Genomic DNA, 24,515 nt, shown 5'->3' with positions numbered 1-24,515 from the left:
CCAACACAAGAATAAATGCTTTTCAGCACGGCTGCACAGAAATCTAGTAAGAAAAGCAATAGCTCCCCATTCTGTGTTCAGTTTAAAAATGAGATTTTTTTTTTTTAATTGAGGTCATGTCTATTTCACCGTGACTATAAATCCCTTTGGGAACCTTTATAAAAGGCTCTCCTTAGGTATCTCTTGCCAAAATTCCCTTTTTCTTTCCCACACTGGAAGGAAAGAGGCCATATGCCAGTTGGCTGTTATGCTTCATCCACAAGCATGTCAATAGTGAAGCTAAATGTGCCAAGGGATTTAAGTGCTTCTGCACCTTAAAAAGTGACACATTTAATAAATGTAGAATTCTTCAGCTAACAGAAATAATCACGACCAATTAGAACAGTGGTAAAATTGCTGCAAACAACAGACTTTTAATAGTCTTCCTGGGGCACTTACCCAAGGTAATATAAATACTGTTTCCTTTTCATTGAAACTCCAAGCAACAAAAGACTTAACTGGTTGGTACGTTTTTTTCTGTCTTCTGCTCATGCCCAGACATCACTAATTTATGATCACTTGTGGTGACACTATACTATAAGGAATTTATATGACTACTATTACAGGTTATACAAGTTTTACTCTCCTGATTAAATGAAAGGAAAAAAAAGTTACTATCTTTAAGTGGCCTTAATAGTTGTAGTTAATACAGAAAGCAATTGATGTTTGTATTATCACTATTTTGATAAAAGTTTGAGTCCAATTTACCAGTTCAACCCCCAAACAGTGTTAACATTTCATCTATTAATGTTTCTTTTCATGTTACAAATCCAGAAGAAGACGTATTTTTCCTTTATCTGTTTCAATATTAAAATGTAACAGCAAAGTATCAGAGAAAATAACAAGCAGTGTTATTAAAAGCCACTGTGTGATATTCTGACAAGCATCATTCATGACATTACCAAAAGGAAGCAACATAGCCCGGCCGGCGTGGCTCAGTGGCTGAGCAACAACCTAGGATCCAAGAGATCACGGTTTGATTCACAGTCAGGGCACATGCCTGGGTTGCCAGCTCCAATCCCCATCAGGGGACATGCCAGGAGGCAGCCAATCAATGGCTCTCATCATTGATGTTTCCATCTCTCTCTCCCTTCCTCTCCCTGAAATCAATAAAGATATATTTAAAAAAAGAAAAAGAAGCAACATAAACAAATTCTGGGACAACCCACTCTTTTTGAACTATTAAATGCCAAAAACCTGTGGACTTGGGAAATTGCATTTATGTAAGCAAATGAACAACAATCAATACATGCTGTATATTTAATATGCCATTTTTCCTTTTATTTTTAAATTTTTTTATTTTTATTGATTTCAGAGAGAGGAAAGGAGAGGGAGAGAGAGAGAGATAGAAACATCAACGATGAGAGACTCATTGGTTGAGCCCACAACCCGGGCATGTGCCGACCAGGAATCGAACCCCGATCGCCTGGATCCTAAGTCAACGCTCAACCGCTGAGCCACACCCAGCCGGGCCAATATGCCGTTTTTAAAGCTCAATTTCGCAGGTTAACAGTTGTTCATGGTAAGAACTACCAACGACACAGAAAAAGTAATTAGTGGTTATGGGTTGTGAATCAGCCCATCAGGCATGCATTATGGCATGCAAAATAAACTGTGTGGCTAGGATATTGTATCTTTTTTCACATTATAGTGAACTGTACTACCATTTGCAATGTAATAGTAGCAAAAGTGGCCAGAAGCCATTCGAGAGTTATATCAGGTATACAACATGTAACATTATTGCAACTTTATATCGATATACAACTTATAATATTACTACACTGGGCATTTACCACCAATGATTAAAATCCAAACAGCTCAGGAGAGAAAAAGTCAATTAACTCAACTGGTATTCAGCATACTGATGTTAAGTGGCAATACATAACAAAGGTGGTTGGTTGTCCACCTAAAAGCTAGTGTAGACCTACTTTCTATCAAATACGTCAATGGACGTAGCTTTATTTTTAACAGCGCAAGAGAAGCAGCCACACACACTGGGCTCATTTTTCTCAACTCCCTTGTGTTAAATTTGGAACTTCATCTCCAAGAATAGGGCTAGGGAATAGAACAGGGAGCTAAGCAGACAGATTTCTGAAGTCTTACTGCCCAGCTTCTTGAGTTATCATTAACTTGATTGACATTTATCCTATATAAAAGCTGCACTAGCTTGCAGTTAAGCAAAATTATTAGTATTGCTGAAGTGTAAGGTCCCTGGACTATTTCTCTGTCTTTCTACACACACACAAATTTTACAGTTCCAATGACACACCTCCTCCATGTTTATGGTAAATGTATATCCTGCAGTTCCTAGGATAGGTCTGACTTATAATTTCAGTAATTTACACAAATGTGTAACTAAGTGACTTAATTTCCAGATTTCCATAACACTTATACATACAGAAACATTCTCAAAATATGTGACCCAAGTTTTCTAATTTCAAAAATTAGAAAATAGGGTCAGCATACATTCTTAGCACAGTGTATGTATTTCACTATGCCCATCTATCTCCTCACTTAAGGCCCTTCCCTAGTGCTTACCTGATTGTATTTTCATCTGCTCAGATCTCTTCCACATTCAAAGAGATCTTTTTCAAGTGACTCAATTTCAAGCATAGATCCCTCTGTTCATTCTGCTCTCTTCTCACAGGAGTCTTTCCTTTTCTCACCATCCAATCCTATTCACCAAGATAATAAAATAAGATATAAGGCTGCTGATCGTTATTAAAATGAATCATATGCAGCCAAAAAGATTAACTTTTAAAAGTCTCAAATAGTACTTAAAACTGATACAGAAATATTCTTTTGGGTTAAAATATAATGCCTGAATTAATTTGTATCTGCACTTCAGATTACTAAAAGTTATAAAATTACTTCAGAAACGTACTCAAAAGAATATCCTAACAATAGCATAAATCCTGACACCCAGACATACATTGAAAGTTACAGAAAAGCTTTAAAAATTATAAAAGGCATACAGATGTGAGGTTACCCATTGGCTACTGGAAATTCTCAAAAATGACAGATGATTAACAAAATTAACTTCTATGGTCCTGTTCCTCTGTCTTACATAGCACATTTGTATTATTTTACATAACACATACCGAGATGACTGGAGACAGAACAGACTCACTTAGTAGAATTACAGAACAGGCCTTTCTTGTGGAAAGGGAACTGACTGGCATTTAATAACTTCAGATTTTCACAAGATAAAGAATGTACTATACATTTTAAGTGTATTCCCCTTAGGCTTCTTTCCTTTCCATGTACGCTCTGAAAAATAACTAAATTAGAGGCAACTTTTCTAGAAACGGAAGCGTTAAGGTTGTTGAAACGATGGCTTAGTGAAAGAAAAATAAAGGAGGATCTGTGATGACACCTGTTCCTCTACCCGTTTTAATTCTGGGCTCCGCCAGCCCAGGCTGGTGGTGCTGGAGCGGGAGGTGGGGAGAAAAGCTCGGGGGCAAACGGAGGGAGGGCGCGGGACGATGTCAAGGCACCTGCCCGTGCGCCGTGTACATCAGCCCCTCAGAGAAGAGCACCAAGGGCCAGGAAACAGCTTCAGGCGGGGACTCTCGAATCTGGACCCACTGAAATATCACCTCTTAATTTTTAATCCAAGGGCCAAGTCGCCGTCCACTCAAACACCCCACGCCTCACTGCAGCGCAGCCATTTCACTAGTCAGGGTCCACGGGCAGCTGAGGGGCTCGCCATCAGAGCCGGCAGAGGTTCTGAAAAGCTCTGAATGAGGAACGTTGGGACGGGGGGACTGGGGAGAGGCTGTCTTAGGACAAAAATGTGTGATAAGAGAAATCCTGGAAAGGAAAGTGCCTCTCCGGCCCCAGGCGGGTGGAACAGCACGGGGTGGGGGTTGGAGTCGGGAGGGGAAGGGACTCGACCTAGAGGGGAGCAGCAGGAAGGAAAGAACACCAGCCGGGAGACCAGACAGGCTCCGTCCCAACGCGATCCGCCGCGCTCGGGCTCCAGGCAGATCCCTTTGCCTCCGCGGGCGCCCGCTCCCTGGTCTGTGAGTCCGCCCGGTACCCGCTCCCACCCCCAGCGAGCCCCTCCGGGGGTAACGGACGCGGGAGGCGAAGGCCAGCCCCCGGCGCTCAGGGGGCGCCCGCCGGACGTTGGCTGACTCGGAATTTCAGAGCCTGCGCTTCCTCTTCCGGCGAGCGGGGCGCCGCCAGCCCCCGGCCGCGCAGGGCGGCGCGCGGCGGGACCGCGGAGCGCACGGGCCCCGGGGCGCGCGGCGGCTGCTCGGGGAAGCGGAGACCCGCGCGGGCCGGGGCCCAGGCCTCGCGGGCGCAGAGGAAGCAGAGGGGGCGGATACTGCACCTTCTCCCCCGGCCCCGCCCGGCCCGGCCCGACGCGCGTTACGGTGCGGGCCTGCGCCGCTTCATGCCGCGCCGCCTCCTCCCCCGACCCGGCCGCGGCGGCCTCCTCGGCGACGGCGACGGTGGAAACGCGGGCGGAGCGCGGCTCTTAAAGGCGGCGGCGGGGACGGCTCCCGGGGCTCCCGCGGCTCCGGCACTTCCGGTTCCTCGCGACCCGCCCTCGACCAGCGAAGGCGCAGCGGGGAGAAGAGGGGCGCCGCTCCCGGCCGGGGGGGTCCCTTACGACAGTGCCTTCTCGTGGCCGGAGGAGCGAACGGGGCGTGGGAAAGAGACTGGGGGGGGGGGGCTGAGGCGACGCCCGGAGACCAGCCAGCGATTTGCAGGAAGTCACAGGACGAAGAGTGGCGCGTCTCCACTCGTCCAGTTTTCTGATTCAAACATGTCTGGAGGGCGCGCTCTGCGCCTGGCAGAGCTGTTGGCGCTGAGGTTACGGCAAGGAGCAAGCTAAGCCCAAATCCCTGCCCCTTCGTGGACAGGGAAGGGACCAGGGCCTTGGGGATCCTCCGAGTGTCTCATTGTTATGGTAGAAAGAAACCTGAACTTGGAGTCAGAAAGCTTGGCTCTAGTTCTAATTAGTGGCCTTCGGCAGTTCTCACAATCTCTCTGAGCCAAGATTTCCTTATCTATAAAAGATATAATAACAGGTCAGTTGCAGTTAAGGAAAACCATCTGTGTCACACTAACGTAAAGATGGAGAAACCGGGGCCCCGGGCGGAGAAGTGAGTGACATTTGCTGTAATCGGAGCAGAGGCAGGTCCCTTGACCCACAATTTCTTTCCTAGTCTACACCATACATTGGCTGAGAGAAAGAGAAAAGGGGAGCCTGGGAAGATGACTGAGGAAGTGGTGGGCATAGAACCAAGCAGTGGAAAAGCTGGGCCTCCCTCCGCTATTTCTGTTATTACAATGGCCCATGTGTCATTAAGATTTATTATAATAGCTCTAATAAAAGATCCATTTGGGTGTCGTTTCCACTCCTCCGTATGTAATTATTCACTCTGAGGTTAAATGAGTCTTCCCTCAGGTTTTTTTTTTTTAGTTGAGCTCCCCGAAAAGAAAGGTACAGTCATTTTCACTGGAACTCCTCTATGAATTTTCTGCACATGATCCAAAAGTCAATTTTAAGGCTTTGAATGCACATGCACATACTAACAAAATACAATGAAATATCCTGCACTTCATTTCATTCATCCAACAAGTGTTTATTGAATCTCTGTCACATGCCTGTCACTGTTCTAGGCACTGGGGCTACAATAGTGACCAAAGCAGGCAAAACCCCTCTTTGTGCAGTTTACATTCTAATAAGAGGGAAAAGACCTCCTGAAGAACAAAGGAAGAATATATCATTTTACAGACTTTAAAAAATAAGCACGACTTGTTTAAGTCATCTGGATAATTTTAGATTGAACTAGATTTGAATTCGGATTTCTTGGTTTTCAATCTTATTGTTTTTATTTACGGCAGGCTTAAAAAGCCTCAAACCCTGAGAAAGCTGAAGGGGAACATCTCCACCATGCACCCGGGCAACCTTGCATGTAACCATATAGGCTTGCCTCACAGGCAAAAGCTTGAACCAAAGCAGAATATCTTGTGACCTTTCCGGAACAGCAGAGGATGGGAGGCTTATGAGGACCTCAATCAATCAGCAATATCTCTCTGAATTTAGAGCATGACCCAGATCAAAGGAAGAGAAAACTGGGAACCCTGGCTTCCCAGAGGGGCATGCCTTGTTGGGTATCAGCTCCACCCAACAACAAGTATCATTCTTTCAATTTGAATTGAGTGCAAACACAACTTTTGGACATCACTAAAGAAATATCCACCAATAATCCCACTATCCTACCGTAGCTTTGTTTTGTATACATATTTTACATATGTTTCAGGAGCAACATTTTCAAGCCACATACAGATGTGCACATACATATCATATCCTTAGATTTTCTATTCAACCCAACCTGTATTTACATGACCCACTTCACTTAATAGTAAAAAGTATAATCTTGATTAATTCCAGGCAAACCCAGTAATACAATTCACAATCTTTCCTGGGGAAGGGGATAATGACCAGTCCCTGGTTTGTACCAGGATCTGCTAAGATGTCCCTTATTCCTGCTATAGTGATTTCAATAGTGTCCTCCCAAAACCCATGTCTACCCAGAATCTCTAATGAGATCTTATTTGGAAATAGGGTCTTTGTAAGATGAGATCATATTTGATTACAGTGGGCCCCAAATTCAATGAGTGGTGTCCTTTTAAGAAGGCCATATAAAGACATAGGGACACACACACTCAGAGAAGGCCATGCGACAACAGAGGTAGAAATTGGGATGATGCTGGTACAAGTCAAAGAACACCAAGGATTGACAGCAGCCACCAGAATCTAGGAAGAGGTAGGAAGATTCTTCCTTAGAGCCTTCAGAGCATGGCCCTGCCAACACATTGACGTTGGACTTCTACCCTCCAGAACTGTGAGAGAATAAATGTCTATTGTTTTAAGCCACCTTGTTTTTGGTACTTTGTTATGGCAGCGTTAGAAAACGAATATGCCAGCTAATCCTCAGGTGTGAACTTTCCCCCCATGATGCACCCAATTAAATATCTGTTATCTATCAGTTTCCAGTTGTCCACACTCTCTATTCCTTTTTATCACAACTGCTGGCCCTTCTCAGATGCTCTCCTGAACCTCCACCCACACCCAGGAAGCCTCAGGCCCTCTCTTGCCAGCACTCAACCTCCACCTCCACTCACTGCTGTCACACTAGGGCACTGCTTCTCTAGGGCCTTGCACTCATGCCTGAGCATAAGCATGGGTCTTTTCTTTCCCTAGATCCCTGAACTTGTCATGAGGGGGGGAGATCTACTATCCCCCTCAGCTTTGGAGAAGCCCTTAAGGGGAGGTGAGGGCAAGACTCAGGCTCCTTCTCAAGGGTACTCCCTTACTTCCCTTTTGACTTTCTCCTTCCTCTTCTACTTGGAAAAAATTTATTTAGTCTACATATTATTCCAGATATTTCCTGTCTTGCATGTGCAGCTGTGCTTAAAAGAAAAGAATTCCATTCTCTGTTCTCTAGTGCTACCATTACAACTCCTAGAAGACAATGGCTGCCCCATGCTAGCTCCCTAAATTGGGAAGGATCAGATGTTGTAAAGGAGGAAAACAAAAATGCAAGTTACTTCCCAGTATTTTACCACTATATAAAGTTGTAACCAGATTTAAAATTTTTTGTCTTAAACATTTTTAATATTGCTAGTTTCAAATTCATCATGTTTCATAGCTATATAGTTTTTCTACTGAATACTGCAATTCAATCAGTCATTCTCATGTAATTTCCATTATTTCACCATGTAACACCATGAACATTTTAATGCATACATCTTTCTTGCTTTTAAATATATCTTTATTGATTTCAGAGAAAGGGAGGGGGAGAGAGAGAGAGAGAAACATCAGTAATGAGAGAGTCATCATTGATCGGCTGCCTCCTGCGTGCCCCTGACTGGGGATCGAGCCTGCAACCCAGGCATGTACACCGACCAGGAATCGAACCATGATCTCTTGGATCCTAGGTCGATGCTCAACCACTGAGCCACACCTGGTCGGGCTGGGAAACTCTTTATTTCACCATATATTTTGAATGATAGCCTTGCTGGATAGAGTAGTCTTGGTTTCAGATCCTTGTTTTGCAAACTTCATCCATTCCCTTCTGGCCTGTAGTTTCTGATGAGAAGTCGGCTGACAGCCTTATGGAGCTCCTTTGTAGGTAACAGATTTGCTTTTCTCTTGCTGCCTTTAAGATTCTCTCTTTGTCTTGAATTTTTGGCATTTTAATTATGATTTGTCTGGGTGTGGGCCTCTTTGGATTCTTCTTGCTTGGGACTGTGTCTCCGGAGCTTGAATGACTTTTTCCTTGACCAGGTTAGGGAAGTTTTCTGCCATTATTTCTTCAAACAGGTTCCCTAACCCTTGCTTACTTTCAACCTCCTCTAGCACTCCTATGATGCAAATATTGTTATGTTTCATATTGTCCCATAGCTCCCTTAGAGTGTTCTCCTGTTTTTTAATTGTTTTTTTCTTTTTGGATCTCTGATTGATTTTTTTCTACCCTGTCTTCTAATTCACTGATCTGATCCTCAGCTTTCTCTAATCTGCTGTTTATTCCTTCCAATGTATTCTGTAGTTCTGCTATATCATTATTCATTTCTGACTGGTCACTTTTCATAGTTTCCATATCTTTTTTCATGCTGTTGATCATCCTTACAATCAGTATTCTGAACTCTATATCTGGTAGATTGCTTATCTCCATTTCATTTAGCTCTTTTTCTGGAGACTTCTCTAGTTCTCTCATTTGGGGCTTGTTTTTTGTCTCCCCATTTTGGCTGCCGGTTTGGGCTTGTTTTTATGTAATAGGTAGGCCTGCTAGGACTCTCAGTCTTTTTGGAAGGTCTCTGGTGCAGTCCAATGTCAGACTCTGCTTGTAACTGGCCTTGAGTACCCTGTTTGGAGCTATCAACAACCCACAGCTTGAGGTCCCCTCTGTTGGGGCTGGGTGCATTTGGACAGGACCAAGATGCAACCAAAGTCTGCTTTTCCAGTGCCCACACCCAGAACAGGCAAAGACTCAAAGCATTCTGAAGTCTGCCTCTGGCTGTAGGCTGATTAATCTGATTCTCTTAATGAACCTCAGGCTGTAGAAACTCTACCAGTAGGGCAAGTGGTTTTCCAGTAGGGTGCGACAATTGCTTCCCCCTCAGACAAAAGCTACTTGGAACGTAAATGTCTGCCTCTGCTGTATGGGGGAATGACTCAGCATAGGAATCCAGAGGGGTGCCCTCTGAGCTCTATCTCCAGAGCCCATAACCCTAGATTCTCCTCACACAGCTCCAGTCCACTCTGCTGTACATGATACTTTGTGCTTTGGCTCCTTAAGAGGGTGCCTGCATTTCCAGCCACCTCTCCCTGGCACACGGAAAGCCGGCTGCTTTTCACAGCCAGGTGTTATGTGGGAAACTTTCTCAGTTCTGGTGCCGTTGACTGGGAAGCCCAGCCTAGGGTTTAGGCCCCTGAGTCCTCAGTAGAAACCCCCCATAGCTGGGCTATCCCTCCGGACCATCAGCTCCTGCCTGTGGGAGCCCAGCAGCCCTCTCATGCCTCTGCACTTCCTACCAGTCTCTGTGCAGTCTCCACTTTTCCTCCTTGGTTATGAGGGTGCTCTCCAGCTTGTCTTCAGTTGCAGATGATTATTTAGGGTGGTTTTTCTATGTTTTAGTTGTAATTCCAGTTTGGTCCCGAGAGAGTGTCAGTGTAGTTTCCACTGGGTTCGTCACCATCTTTAATCTCCTCTCTCTCTTTTTTTTAAATTTAACATTAAAAAAAATCTTTATTGATTTGAGAGAGAGAGAGAGAGAGAAGGAGATAGAAACACTGACTTGTTGCTCTTCTTGTTTATGCATTCATTGGTTGATTCTTGTATGTGCCCTAACTGGGGATCGAACCGACAACATTGGGTATGGGGGCGACGCTCTAACCAACTGAGCTACCTGGCCAAGGCCCAGCTTATTTTCTAAAACTTCTTTCAGGAATAAAAGATTCTATAAAAAGATGAACAGGAATGCACATGAGCACCTACCAAAGGCAGGAAAGTAGCCTGAACTGCTGAGCATGTGCTTCCTGCAGAGCAAGCACTCAGCAAATGCTTCCTGTGGCCCCAAGGGAGAGATGGCGCTGGGCCAAATGGGGCTGGAAAGGCGGGAAACAAGGTAGGACTACATGGTAGGAAACAAAGACAGTGCTTAATTTGCATTTTCATTTGACTAGTGTTATCATAAAACCCTACCTACTCCAGCTTGGCAGTTTCTCTTGGTTGTACTTTTTTATCCTTTCTGCCACCTTTTAGTTTTATAGTTTACCTGGATGCTACTCTTTCCCCTTTCCATTTCAATATATATATTTTTCCTGACTGGATTTCCCTTGGAGAGAAGGGTCTACAATAGTTGGCCTTTTCACAGGAAAATTCAGAAACAGCTGGTAAGAACATTGGAGGGGGCTGACTCTTACTCTCATTTGATAGATATGGAAATTCAGGCCCAAAGAAGTCATCCAACAGGTTAGTAGTGGCCAAACCGGGCTGGATAGGCCCCTTTCCACTGAACCATTCTTGTGGAGCAGCTGAGGCAAAATTCAATCTCCTTGCTTATCAACAGCTTTCACCTTGGATAGAGGTCAGTTGATAAGTCTCAGATTCAATATGCTGGATTAAAATTCTTTCAATTTTTAAATTTATTTATTTATTTTTATTTTTTAAATATATCTTTATTGATTTCAGAGAGAGGAAAGGAGAGGGAGAGAGAGAAACATCAATGATGAGAGAGCCACTGATCGAGCCCGCAACCCGGGCATGTGCCCTGACTGGGAAGCGAACCCCGATCGCCTGGATCCTAGGTCGACGCTCAACCGCTGAGCCACGTCTGGCCGGGCTTTCAATTTTTTTAATAATACATCCACCAGAATGGCTAAAATTAAAAAGAATGAAAATACCAAGGCTATAGAGCAAAGGGGGTTTTCAAACATTGCTGTGGGAGTGTAGATTGATAAAAAAAAACACTTTGTAAAACTGCTCAGCTATATCTACTAAAGCTCAACACACACCTACCCTATGACCTAGCAATTCCAGTCCTAGGTATTTACCCAAGAGAATTAAGCACATAGATCCACCAAAAGACAGGTACATAAATGTTCATTGTAGTTTTATTTATAATAGCTAAAAAACTGGAAACAATGCAAATTACCAGCATCAGGAGAATGGGTAAATCCTGTGTGGTATATTCATACATTGAAATACTACATTACAAAAGCAAACAGAAACCAAAAGAGAATGAACTGCTGATTCATATAAAACATAGGTAAATCTCAGATACATTATTTTGAATTAAAGAAACCATACACAAAAGTGTACATAATGTAGATTACGCTTACATGAAACTCAAAAACAGATAAAAACTACTCTGTGGTGATAGGAGTCAAGACAGTAATTATTTGGAGGAAGGATAGGAGGCAAAGGTATACTGACGTTAGAGAACTTCTAGGATGCTAGAGATGTTCCAGATCTTGATCTGGGTGGTAGTTAATTACGCAGGTATAAAAGTATGTAAAAATTCCGCTTAAGTCGAGCATTTAAAAGTTGCACATTTCCTATATGCAATTTATAGTTCAACTTTTAAAAAGTACCCTATATTTTATCTGTGCTGTAGTAAAGGCAATGCAATTAAAATACTTTTATTGTGCTTTTTTGGTCCTCACCTGAGGATATGGTTGTTTTAGAGAGAGAGGAAGGGAGAGAGAGAGAGAGAAACATTTATCAGTTGCCTCCTCTTTGCACCCTTACCTGGGATTGAACCCGCAACCTAGGTATATACCCTCACTGGGAATTGAACCCTCAACCTTTTGGAGTACAGGACGATGCTCTAATCCATTGGAGCCACCTGACCAAGGCACTTTTGTCACTTAAAAATTTTTTATTTTTAACATTCAAGGCTATCAGGTTACTGTTTTCACTATTTCATACCTGGCAGATTATATCACCTTCAACTGGTATGCCTACTGCCAATTCCTCCTCACTGACAGGTTATTCTGCTGAGCACATATTTGATTTTGCTAATCTAAGTTAAACAAACTTTCTTGGCGCCCATGTGTCTGTGGGATATAGAACAAACACCTTGCTGAAGCAAATAAAGACTTTCCTAATCCACTCCCAACCTGTGTTTCCAAATCCAGGGCAACCTCTCTTCTCTAGGTCCTTAACCCCAGCAGTCAGAACCTTCCACCTCTCTTCACCTTTGGACTCCTTCTCTGTTCTTAAACTGCCCTACCTCTGCTTCTTCCTCTATCAAATTCCTCCTCACATTTCATTATCCAGCTCCCAAGGATTCCCTCTTAAAAGGCGGCCCATGGCCCTGGCCAGTTTGTCTCAGTGGTTAGAGCATAGGCCGGCAGACTAAAGGGTTCCAGGTTCGATTCAGGAAAAGGGCACACACCTGGGCTGTAGGCTCAATCCCCGGCCCCGGTCAGGGTGCATTGCATAGATGTCTCTCTCTTTCTCTTTCTTACACTCTCTCTGAAAAGCAATGGAAAAAATATCCTTGGGTGAGGATTTAAAAAAATAAAAAGGCCACACCCATGGTTTCTACAACCTTTAGTTCTTACCTTCCTGCCTCTTTGTGAACTCAGCACATCTCCCATATTAAAACCCTTTATATTTTATACAATCCACCCCCCTGAGCTAAATGTTTCCTGAGAGCTGGCATTGTTTCTCTTTCATCTCTGCATCCCTGTGCTCAGCACTTTGGTAAGTAAATGAGTGCTAACAGAACTGAAGAGTAAGTTCCATTTTTGTCCCAGACTTCTGGTTTTCATAGTAATGTTGCTTTCTCATGGTGGCAGACTTGGAGACGAAAGAGAATACAGATGAGATCGTTTAAACTAGACATAAATTCGTGTTTGCTCTAGTTTGGGTTTCCTATTTTAAGAGAGGCAAGTCTCCTGATCTACCCAATAGGATAGCACTAATATGTGGATTTTTAAGTTAACTAGAAGTATGTAAAATTAAAAATTCAGTTTCTCATTCTCACTGGCCACATTTCAAGCACGCAAAAGCTAGTGGCTACTGTATCGGGCAACTCAGAATGGAGTATTTCCATCAGCGCTGTAAATCTCTGACCTTTACATTTAACTCTCCACCCCGGGAACACTCTTCCATCCTGTTCCCACACTGCTTCCCTTATAACCACCATCCTTATTGTGTCTGAAATTACTTGCGTCCTTGAATAAACTGAGGGTTCCAGGTCGTCAGGGACTGTGTCTTAACAGCTGTATCTCCAGTGTTTAGCTTCGCGGCCCAAGCACATAAGCAGGCGTTCAGTAACTGTTTAATTAATGAGTGACAGAACGGGAGGGACCTTCCCGACACCCCAGTCCCAAGCCCTTTCCCGATGATGACCCATTCTTTTGAGTTTCCAGCGTTTTTTATTTTAAGCTTATCTATAAAGGTCGCCATAAAGAACAGAGAGAAGCGCGGCGCATCTGCGATCCCGGAGGCAGTCAAACCAGCTTCGGCGTCCTGCACTCCTGGGCCCGCCCCTTCCCGCCTTAGCCCCGCCCCGCCCCGCCTTAGCCCCGCCCCGCCCAGTCTCCAGCCCGCTCGCGCCTAGCGCGGGAGCCAGCTCCGCTTCCCCGGGCTCGTCACTGCGCAAGTGCGGCCGGAGAGCGTGGGGGCGTCTGGAGGCTGCGGGCTGCTGACCCTCAGGAGCGCGCGGGTTTGCGGCCTGCGTTCTCGGGCTCCAGCCACGCACTACCAGAGGCAGCGAGGCGCAGCGAGCGGATTCGCCCTGCGCCCTGGGCTGAACGGCCATGGAGAACCGGGTGCTGACGCCGCACGTCTACTGGGCTCAGCGACATCGCGAGCTGTATCTGCGCGTGGAACTGAGTGACGTGCAGGTAAAGGCCGGGTCCGGGCGGCGGGACGCGCGCAGGGCCGGGACTCCCGGGACTCAGTGGGACCCAACCGGAGCCTCTGCTTCTTTGTTCCTGTGCGCGCTGGAGAGTCCGCAGTGCGCCAGCGGGACCCGGGACGCGGTGCACTGACGGCGTCCAGCCCCGGGCACGAGTTGGCCCTTGAGGAAAACCCGCAGGCCCGGGGCACGACCCCCTGAGGGCTGCAGGCATCTTCGGGGGCTGCGTGAGTCTCGCGGGGGCCTCGGAGGCTGTCCCGGGCCTCCTCTTTGTTCGTAGTCTTCGGTCTGATGGAGCCCGAGCCCGGCCCTGGAGGCCTGGCGCTTAGGGTTTGGGTCTGCTGAGGCCGTTGGAGGCGTGGGACGACCTCGTTGGGTGAAGGGCGCCGTGTGACTGTGGCTTGATCGGCCGTGGCTGGACGTCCAGAGGGGGCCTGAGAGGTCCAGTCAGGGGCCACACCCACTCCCCAACCGTTCAGTGTTGGAAATCATTCTTGTTTATTTTAAAGTCCAGAAGACCTCGAAGACCTCTGAAGGCTGTGAGCTCAAGTTTGCTGAGTTGCATAGAGAATTTAAAAATTATCTTGTCACATGGAGCATTTATGCTTGATCTTATTGGCTCCCTGTGTGAGCAAGAGCTGAGGCTTCCTCAGTGGTGATCTCTGGACCTGAGTACCCCCATGTTTCTGTCCAAACCGTTCAGGATTCCAGTCTTTGAGGAACTGAAATTTCAGTCTGTAATGTTCTTTCTACAGTCATCCTTACCCCCACTCTGACACTTATGGTGCTTTGTAACTTCCATTTCACTTACACTCTCTCTCTGAGGTTATGATTGGATCTGTCAGCCTGTCTGGCTTATTGTCTTGCAAAGTGTAGGTGCTCTTTGAGTGCGGACTTGAATTTGTTGAATTTAATCTTTGCATCTAGAATATAAACCTGTTTTCCCATCAAAAGAGAAGAGGCAGTACTGGCCAGAATGCCTTTGAGTAGTCTGTGACATTGTACGGCGTGTCATTTAAAGTGTTAAACCAGGCCGAGTTATACTTTTGCCTCAGAGAGTGAGTAAATGTTCTGTGCCAGCTCTTCTCTGCTTCAGGGTGTCTTAATAAAAAAGGAAGAAAACAAAGTTTTTGTAGATGGGGGTCGAAGTTTCTGTCTAGAGAGGGCTTTTTTCCAGTAACCAATAAGAAGAGTCCTGTCTTTTACAACAGTTTCTAAGTATTTAGCATTATGTAGACCAATTAAATAAATTAAGACCTTGCCCTCTGTAGGTGTCTGTCATGTAATAAGGGTATAATATTCTGGGATACTTTTGAAGCTGCAAACAGAAAAGGTGTTTTTAGAGGGAAAGGAGTGGTGGTGGTGGTGGAAAGAAGTGGAAGTTCGTTGGACAAATGAAAAAATGCATCATACTTATTTTTCCTAAAAGGTTTAAACCTTTTAGTTAAGAAACATGAATGCATGTCAATCGTATTTGGTATATTTAAAAATATGAAGGTAAGTTTGAAATATAGTTAAAATGAAGAAATGTAAAGGTGGAGAAAAAAATGGAATTTTTTTAACTTTTTGGGGAAAAAATAAATCTCTTTTCTCCAATTGAGTTTTTTTGTTTTGTTTTGTTTTTCCTCTGGGATTTCCTATGTGTAATTCTGAGACATCCATTTTAGCTACCATTAGTTTAAAAGCAACATGTCCATGCCATTCATAAAAGAAATCCTCTACCACATGTTGAGATACTATGGATTTGTAAAGCTATGTCAGAAAGATTTGGCTTTCTAAGGGTGTACTATTTACAAAGAAGCATATTATATAAAACAAAAAGTTTTGTGCATGAGTGTGTTTACTGACAAATTTGGAGTTGAATATTGAACCAGGTCCCTTGGTGTTAAAGGAATTTGTTACTTTTCTTTTGTTTAGAGTTGACTTCCAGAAATAAGATGAAGAATTCTTGTCAAACTGAGATTGGGAGAAGCTTCTAGAAAGAGAAAGGCGTAGACTTTTAGATCATGTGACTTGTACTGTGTAAACGCCATCCAGCCAAACACTGCCAGAAACATAGTACTTAAACACGCTGGGTTTATTACTTTTTTCAGCAAGGGAAGGCATACCTCATAGAGCCATGGGGTGTTTTAAGAGGGTATTAGAAAGAACTGATTACAGGATGTCGACTTTGGTGATTCGAGGATGGTCCGAGGAAGTGGGATTCACTTTAGATGCTGTCATAAAATGGTTGGTCATCTGAATATATCTTATCTATAGAGAAGAGACTAGCACAAAAATAAAACTGTTTATAATTGGTAGGGAAGTAGCAGTCACTTACTTTCGCCAAGAGAGGAAAGGTGCCTGGTATCTTACAGGTGACATAGTGGTCAAATTTTTGTCTGTGCCTACACACACAAAATCAAGGTTTCAGAATAACCTTGTCTGAGGTTGGTATTCTGTGAGATCGTTTATGTCTGGTAGGAGAATAACATGCTTTAGCTGTGAGTGCCATGCCAGCTTCTGAGTATCAGGGGCTGCTTTTTATTTTATTTTTAAAATTTCTTAATTCATTGCTCTGTGCAGGGCCTGTGAAACCAGTGATTCTGGCTCAGGATGAAGGAATTCCTTTGTTTAATGTAAACCATTTGTGTAGTACAAGATGAAGCAATTCATTTATTGGTTCAACCATTTGTGTAGCACCTACTCTTACCTTATTAAGCTAGGTGCTGAGTTGTTGGGCAGCTCTCTGTCGCCCCCTGCTCTCTCTAGCATGTCCCATATTATAATACTAGCTTATGTGTGAGTTTTAGTGTTGAATTCCAGTTTGGGGCATCAGCTCGGTTTCCCTCCCTTTCTGAAAGAGAGAACCATCTGGTTTGTGTGTGTTTTTGTGTTTTGAGAGACAGATAAATTTCTTTAAAAATGCACCTTACCAACATTCACGTCTCTATTCTGTCTTTGGAGCTGCAGGGTTAGTGGCTGATGAGAAACCACTACTGATGTGAGGAGGAATGGTGTGCAGTAAAGACTTCAGCAGTAGCATTGTCTGTGTTTGAGGTGAGCGGTAGCAAAGAGGCTAGCTAGAGTCCAGAGGGGCTAGGACAAGGTTACTTTCAGAATAGAGTTTATTTTCAAGATAAACCTAATGGACAGATTTGTGTCAGCAACCATAGTAGTTGAAGCATTTGTTCACTTATCAGGGCTTTTGTTTGTTTGTTTATTTTAGTTGTGTGTGGACAAAGTGCATAGCTCTATTTGGGAGCTGTTTGAAAAATAAGATTCTTGTTCTTACCCAACAGAGTCTGGTGGAAAGAGTGGTAGCTGAAGATTGAGTCCTTGCTCTTATACTTACTATCTGGTGGCCATGGGTAATTCACTTAGCCTTTGTGAGCCTTGGCCTCTTCATCCAAGTAAATGTGAATAATAACACCTAATTCAGAGGATTGTTTTGAGGTTTGAATTGAATATTAGATTTGAAAGTGCTTTGTGAATTCTAGTGTGCTCTTCAAGTGTAAGGGATTATCATTGTGATATTAAACCTCAGATGAGAGACATACAAAGACCAATAGAGCAGAGTAGTCTATTAGAAAATTTATCCATATATAAGAAAACTTACTGTACAACCGTGTGGCTTTACAGATTAATATGGGAAAGGATGAACCATTCAGGAAATTGTACTGGGACAATTGGTCATCCAAGTGGCAAAAAGATAAAATGAGATCTTGCCTGCATACACAGAAGTCGATTCCAGGTGGGTTAATAACCTAAATGCATAAAGCAAAGCTACTAAAAGAAAATATAGGAGACTGTATGTTAATGGAACAGGGAAGAATGCATTAATCAAGACACAGGAAACTTTAAATAAGAAAAAGATTGACAAATTTAAGACAAACTTGAAGGAGAAATTGTGACACATATCACTGACAACTGACTGGCATCTTGAATATATAAAGAACCACCTATAGATCAATAAGAAAAAGGCATATTACCCAATAGAAAAGGGGTAGATAATAAAAGGAATTGAGAGTAAAAGGAAACAAGAATGGTCAATAAACCTGATAAGATACTTGACCTCACTTATAATCAGGGACATTTAAATTAAAATGATAGGACATTATTTTTCACATTAGACTGTGAAAAATCAGAAGTCTGACATTACCAACTGTTGGCAAGGGTGTTCAATGGTGGGACATTTTTATACAGTTTGTGGGATTATTAATTGGTACAACTGGTTTGGAGAACAGTGTGGCACTGTCTAGTCAAGCTGAAGATGTGCATATCCATATGCCTTGGAAATTTTGCTCCTTAGAGAAGCTCTTCCATTCATGTACAAAGAGACAGCATGTTCACTGCAGCAAAAAAATTAAAAACAATCTTAATTCTCATCAACAGAAGAATGGATAGACTGTGATGTATTTAAACAATGGCATGCTGTAGAACAGCTAAGATAAATGAGACGGAACTGCCTGTATCTATAAAGATAAAGCTTAGAAATATAATATAAACCAAAAAGCAAGTCAAAGAATTATATAGACCATTTATGTAACATGTGAAATAATACTTTGTATAATAATAAATACCCAACTTGTTATAAGTGAATAAAGAAATACAGTGGGTGCCCTGGCTGGTGTGGCTCAGTTGGTTGAGTGTTGTCCTGTGCACCGAAAGGTTGCTGGTTCCATTCCTGGTCGGGGCCCATGCCCAGGTTTTGGGTTTGGTTCCCGGTTAGGGTGTGTATGGGAGGCAACCAGGCAATGTTTCTCTTTCTTTTCCTTTCCCTCTCCCTTCCTCTCTCTCTCTCAATAAAAACAGAAAAAAAGACAAGAAAAAAAAGACATGCAATGGAAATAGTGGTTACCTGTGAGGATGGGATGTGTTTGAGAGAGACAGGGCAGTGGGATTAAGTAATTGTATAACTGTACCCATATCTATTTTATTTCTTTAAAAAAACCCCACTGATTCAAGTAAAGCTAAATGCTAACGGATGAGTGGTGTTTGCTGTATTTTTCTGTGTACGACTGATTGCTTTTTAAATATTTCATAACGAAGATTAAGTCTGAGCTGTTCAGAACCACAGTAGAAAAATACTCGTAAAACAATAAAGTAATGAAATAATTTGGTAACTATTGAGTACTCACAATGGTCCACGCACAGTGCTAGGTAACTGGGAGTTCAGTGAGCCTCCTGCTTACTTTATAAGTCTTTTCTGCACATATATTAATCATACGTGCCAGTAAAGGTAAATACTAACAATTTGAACTAGAAAGGAAACCATCGTCTAAAGATTTAGGTAGCAGATAATTCATTGAACTCTAGTTCTGTCAAAAATTATGAAAATGGGGTGAGTTGATTTAATTTCACTTTATTAAATAGCTATTGAGGCATTAGGGATACAGAGATGTGTGAACCATAGTCCCTGCTATCAGGGAACTCAATTCTAGAGGGGCAGATGAACCAAGAAACAATAAATACAGAACATTGTGATAAGTATTATAATAAAGGTGAAGAGGAGGTAGTGAGGAAGCCATTAATTTTGATGTTGAAAGTGAGTAGATGGGAAGAGGAATTAACATTTGACCTGGATGTTGAAAGATGAATAGATTAGTTAGGAAGTTTAGAAGAGCATTCTAATCAGAGGAAGAAAAGCAACCATAATATGAGTGCTTACTAGATGTCAGACTCTGCATATTATTGTAGCTCTCACAACAATCTTGTGAAATAAAGGGTTTTATTGTTTTGTTTTTAAATGATGACAGTTGCTGTGGATTTAAAAGTGAATGATAGAAATAAGTATGATATGACTAGGATTTGTACCCAGGTCCATCTGACTCCAGAGCGACCTTTTACCCCTTTCCTTATTCACTCCTCTTTTCATAAGCAAAGGCACAATTCCATCTCTAGTAAAAGATGGGCTGAGTTGTGCAGATCAATCTTTCTACTAAAAACTAAAAGTATTCAATATAAATCTTAAAATCATCAAGAATTCAACAAGTTAGAAAATAAAGCGGGAACTCAGAGGGGTAAGCTGAGCTCTGAAATTGCTTTTGCCTTCAGTACATTTGCTCAGCTGCATGAACTTGAATTTTGGTTTTGACAACCTGACAGAGTGCAGGGGACAGAAGTAAGACCAAATCCCATCGGAAATGCAGTATGTAATAGGAAACCCTTTTCCCCACTAACTCTACTTCAGAGGACTACACAGTTGTAGAGGGATGGACTAGAGGTAAACCCAGCCCGTGTTCTCTGCACGTACCTTGGCACTGAACAAAGTGGAGGGAGAGGTCCTTGAGGACTTAAAACTGTTAGTTGGCTCTCAAAAGATTATGCAGCCCAAATGTGCACAGTTTTGGAGACCCAAAAACCTTCAAGCCATGAATTTAGTTTCAAGTGGTCTAAATTGATAGGGTTCCTAGATGCCCGGCAGAAGCAAATGCAGATCATTGTGTTGATATCAGATAAGAGTTTTAGGTCAAATGTATTTTTAGAGATAAAAAGGTCAGTTCAAAATAATAGAGGTTTCAACTCACCAGGAAGATACAACAATATTAAACTTACATAAAACTAGTAACATGGTCTCTATAATATGGAAATTAACAGGTACAAGGAGAAATAGACAAGTTTAAAATAATGTGAGTTTTTAAGTAATTGATAGAAGATGACAAAATTCCAAAAAGATAGATTTTGGAACACATACTTAACAGTAAACCTAATGGATATATATATAGGATACTGCATCTAATAATTCCAGAATATGCATTATTTTCAAGTTTACTCAGACCATTTACAAAGTTTGTGTCTATATACTGCTTCCTTAAACAAGTCTCCACAGATTTGAAAGGATTAAAATCATATAGGGAATGTTCTCTGATCACAGTGTAATTGAGGTAGAAACATAAGATAGCTAGAAAATCTTATGTGTTTGGCAATTAAGAAACACTTCTCAGTAACCCATGTTTCAAGGGGGGAAAAAACGATAATGTAAATTAGGAAATATTTTAGAGTGAATGATAATGAAAATACTACATTCAGAGCTTGAGAGGTGCTACCAAAGTAGGAGCTAGCAGGAAATTTATATTTTTAAATGCTTACATTTAAAGTATTAATTAAAAGAAAAGAATGAAGTCTGAAAATTAACGCCCTCTGAGTCTATTTCAAGAAGTTAGAAAAAAAGCCAATTCTCTTAAAGTTGAAGGATGTAATAAAGAGCAGAAAACAGAGATAGAATCAATAAAGCTAAAAGTTAGTTTTTTTCCTCACCAAAGGATTATTTTTTTCATTGCTTTTCAGAGAGAGTAGAAGAGAGAGAGAGAAACATCCATGTGAGAGAGACACATTGATTGGTTGCCTCCTTCATAGGCCCCAGGGAGCTCCCTGGGGATTGAGCCTGTATCCGAGGTAGTGCCCTTGGCAGGAATCGAACCCAGGACCCTTCAGTCTGAAGGCCAATGTTCTAACCACTGAGCCAAACCAGCTAGGGCTAAAAGTTAGTTCTTGAAAAGACAAATAAAATGAACCAATCTCTTGATAAGATTAAAATACAAACCTTATCAGTAATGAAAAAGGCTTAACCATACATAGAAGCTACAGACATTAAAAAGCAAAGAGAATATTGAATTTATGTCAGATAAAATGGATAAATTCTTAGAAAGTAAAGATGATTTCTATCAAAGAGATAGAAAACCTAACTAGCACAATAACCATTAAATAAATCAGTAGTCAGAAATCTTCCCACAAGGAAATTTCCAGATGTTTTGAGTGGCTTCACCATTGAGTTCTACCAAACATTGATAGAAATAATTCTAGTTTTATTAGTTATCTATTACTGCATAACAGATCACCCCAAAATGTAGTGGTTTAAAACAACAATAATCATTTATCATCTCTCTGTTTCTGTGGGTCCTTCAGGAAGGACTAGGGTTGTTGTGGCTTGGGATCTCTTCACGAGGTTGTAGTCAGATGTCAGCTGTATGGTAGCCTGGGGTATTCACTTCAAGGGTGTCTCACTTACCTCGTTGGCAAATTGGCATCCACAGGTTGTTTTCCATGTAGGCTTCCACACAGGACAGCTTGAGTGTTCTCATGACATGGTGTCTGCCTTTGCCCATAGTGAACGGTCAGAGGCGGCCTAGATGGAGGCTGTAATGGCTTTTATGACCTAACCTCAGAAGTCACATTATTTCCACTGTATTCTGTTGGTTACTCAGATCATACCTGACGTCAGTTAGGAGGCGACCGCACAGGGTGTAAATACTGGGGGGAGAGGCTCACTGGGGGCCATTTTGAAGGCTAGCTACCACACCAGACTTGTACTTACATTTCCAGAGAAGGGGGGAGGGAGACGGAGATATAAGAAAGGGAAATTGTAGGCCAATCTCACTTAAAACTGTATATACTACTTTTTTTTATCACTTCAGGGTCACTTCCCAATTTTGAACTTGTATCTGGCATAAGCATTTTTAACTGAAATATTCCTCTACTGCCACCACTGTTGGAGAAGCTTAAGCTGAAATGCCCAGTGTACTGCTGGGTAGGAGCTGCCCCGTTATTGCTGAGTTAGCATCTGAAATCTGGCTCACAGAAATGCTTAATGACCTCCTGGACTTGGGCTGCAGCTAGCCCTTAGACCTTGCTTGCACACACCTGTCTGTCTGAGGAGAGTAAAATGGGCCTCCAAACCTCCATTTTTCCTTCCATGTGGGTTAGGGTATGGGGAAGAGTTGGGCAAGAAGTGACCTAGGTAGGAAACTTACTTCTAAGACACCCCAGAACTCTAGCTTTCAGATCATATTTACATCAAAACCCTGTTTCCCTTGCTGAGGAATCATGCCCCTGGAAGTGTAGCCTTTTTTATTTTATTTTTTATTTATTTATTTTTTGCCTTTTTTAAAATTAGGTTTCCTAACTCCCTCTTCCTGTCAGAGATTGTCTAGATTGTTGACAATCTAGACAATCTTTGGTTGAGCTGCTCAGCCTGAAATCTTTACTTCCACAGAGTTGGTTCTTAACATAAAGCTTGGCTCAAATGCTCCCCCACCCCAAGTCTTCATTATTCCCCTTTTCCTAATACTCTTGGCTATGAATAGAGCATCTAGGCTCCCACTGCCCATTAGTATCTTCTGTCTTGTTGGTTTCCTTTGATGTGTGATGGAGCACAGAGACTGAGCCTACAGGAGAAAAATAAACCAGTTAAGGCAGTAGCAATGGAAACCTGCTGCTGCTTGCTTATTAGCTTTGAGGTAGGAGAGGTGACTTGTTTCTCTACTGGGAAAAGAGTTAAACTACTTCATTTTAAATTATGCTGCTAAAGGCATGTAGCAACCTCTGGGGAGAAATGAACAGTTTTGAGAATTTCGGTCTGTTCTACTCTTCCTTTGAACTGGGGCTAAGAGAGTGCGGGGCCTCAGGTTAAGGTGCTGCGTGTTTCATTTTCATCCAGCCCCAGTCCTCAGCCCCTCCCTCTACCTGTTGGAGTTGATTTATTCTTCAAGTTGCAACACAGGCCTCGCACTTGGCGAAGCTTTCCCCAGCTGGTCGGTTTCCAGTTTGCTTGCTGGTTTAACTGTACGCTTACTGCTTTTTACTACTCATTGGGTCTTGCATGTGTTATTTGATACTCTTTGGTATCTTCTCACAGGAAATGACTCATCTGTTCAATTAGGTTCTCTGCCTCCACAGCCCAGGGACTGAGGGGAGAGATCTGAGCATTCCCCTGTAACACCTCATACAGCACCTTGCACTATTCGCACTTATCAGATGGACTGGCTGAGTTACCTGATTGTTCTGCACAGTTAGAGCAGTTTCGGGTCCTTCCTGCAGGAGCCTGCAATCTCAGATGGGTGCAGATAGACATAGAGAAACTCTGCACAGAGATGTGAATCAACGACTAAATGTATTTCTTGGGGGAGGCACAGGGTAGGAGGTGAGTCCCCAAGGGGGAAGGATGGTTTTAATTCCATTTTCCTCCTCATTAAAATGCCCTTCTCGCATCCTTGGTCTCTTTTCACAGAATCCTGCCATCAGCATCACTGAAAATGTTCTGCATTTCAAAGGTCAGTATTTGGGTACATGCTCCCAGCTCTCTACGAAGTTGAAGAGGTTTAGTGGTGGTTTCTTTTTATTTTTATCTCTGTTTTATTCACTTTCTATTTATGCTCACCTCTCTGGTACTCTTGGGGTAAACTAGATTGTTTTTGAAATACATGATTAAGAAAGTCAAAGAATTTGTTTAAAATCCTGCTTTCCCCTTGGAGAGGCAGTAGATATAGCAAAAAAGAATCCTGGGCTAGAAATACGGAGATTAATTCTGCTGCTACCTTAGACAACTTACTGACTTCTCTGACCTATAAAATAGGGTATTGGGTTATAAGTTGTGTCTCTCAAACTTGAGGACCCACAGACATCTGAGAATATGTCCTCAGCATCCCCAGGGCCATAGACCTAGATTGAGAAACATTGAGTTAAGCATGGTCACTTTAAGTGATACGTGGCTTCATTGCAGCTGTGAACAGAGATGCAGACACAGCCACTAAACTTGGTGGTTGTACTCCCTTATAAGGTAGCCATCTAGGGGACCTTTTTTTTTTTTTTTAAAGATT

At 42.7% G+C, this 24,515-nt stretch overlaps 2 protein-coding genes across 3 annotated transcripts in view; one reads left to right on the top strand and one right to left on the bottom strand.

Moving 5' to 3' along the window:
- Nucleotides 1-2,860, bottom strand: part of DPP8 (dipeptidyl peptidase 8) — a 49,894-nt gene extending 47,034 nt beyond the window's left edge. For both annotated transcript variants that reach the window (XM_016208618.2, XM_016208619.2), the window contains exon 1: nt 2,578-2,860. In XM_016208618.2, the coding sequence (XP_016064104.1) occupies nt 2,578-2,614 (37 nt within the window). In that variant the 5' untranslated portion in view covers nt 2,615-2,860. The remainder of the gene's footprint in view (nt 1-2,577) is intronic.
- A 10,834-nt stretch (nt 2,861-13,694) lies between these two features.
- HACD3 (3-hydroxyacyl-CoA dehydratase 3) overlaps nt 13,695-24,515 on the top strand; it is a 30,681-nt gene continuing 19,860 nt past the window's right edge. The window contains exons 1-2 of the mRNA XM_016208635.2: nt 13,695-13,924; nt 23,927-23,969. Of these exons, the coding sequence (XP_016064121.1) occupies nt 13,838-13,924; nt 23,927-23,969 (130 nt within the window). The 5' untranslated portion in view covers nt 13,695-13,837. The remainder of the gene's footprint in view (nt 13,925-23,926; nt 23,970-24,515) is intronic.

Source organism: Miniopterus natalensis, chromosome 1 (assembly GCF_054644295.1).
Source record: "Miniopterus natalensis isolate mMinNat1 chromosome 1, mMinNat1.hap1, whole genome shotgun sequence".
Taxonomy (NCBI): domain Eukaryota; kingdom Metazoa; phylum Chordata; class Mammalia; order Chiroptera; family Miniopteridae; genus Miniopterus; species Miniopterus natalensis.
The sequence above is the reverse complement of the archived record's forward strand: the minus strand, read 5'-3'. Positions and strand labels throughout refer to the sequence as shown.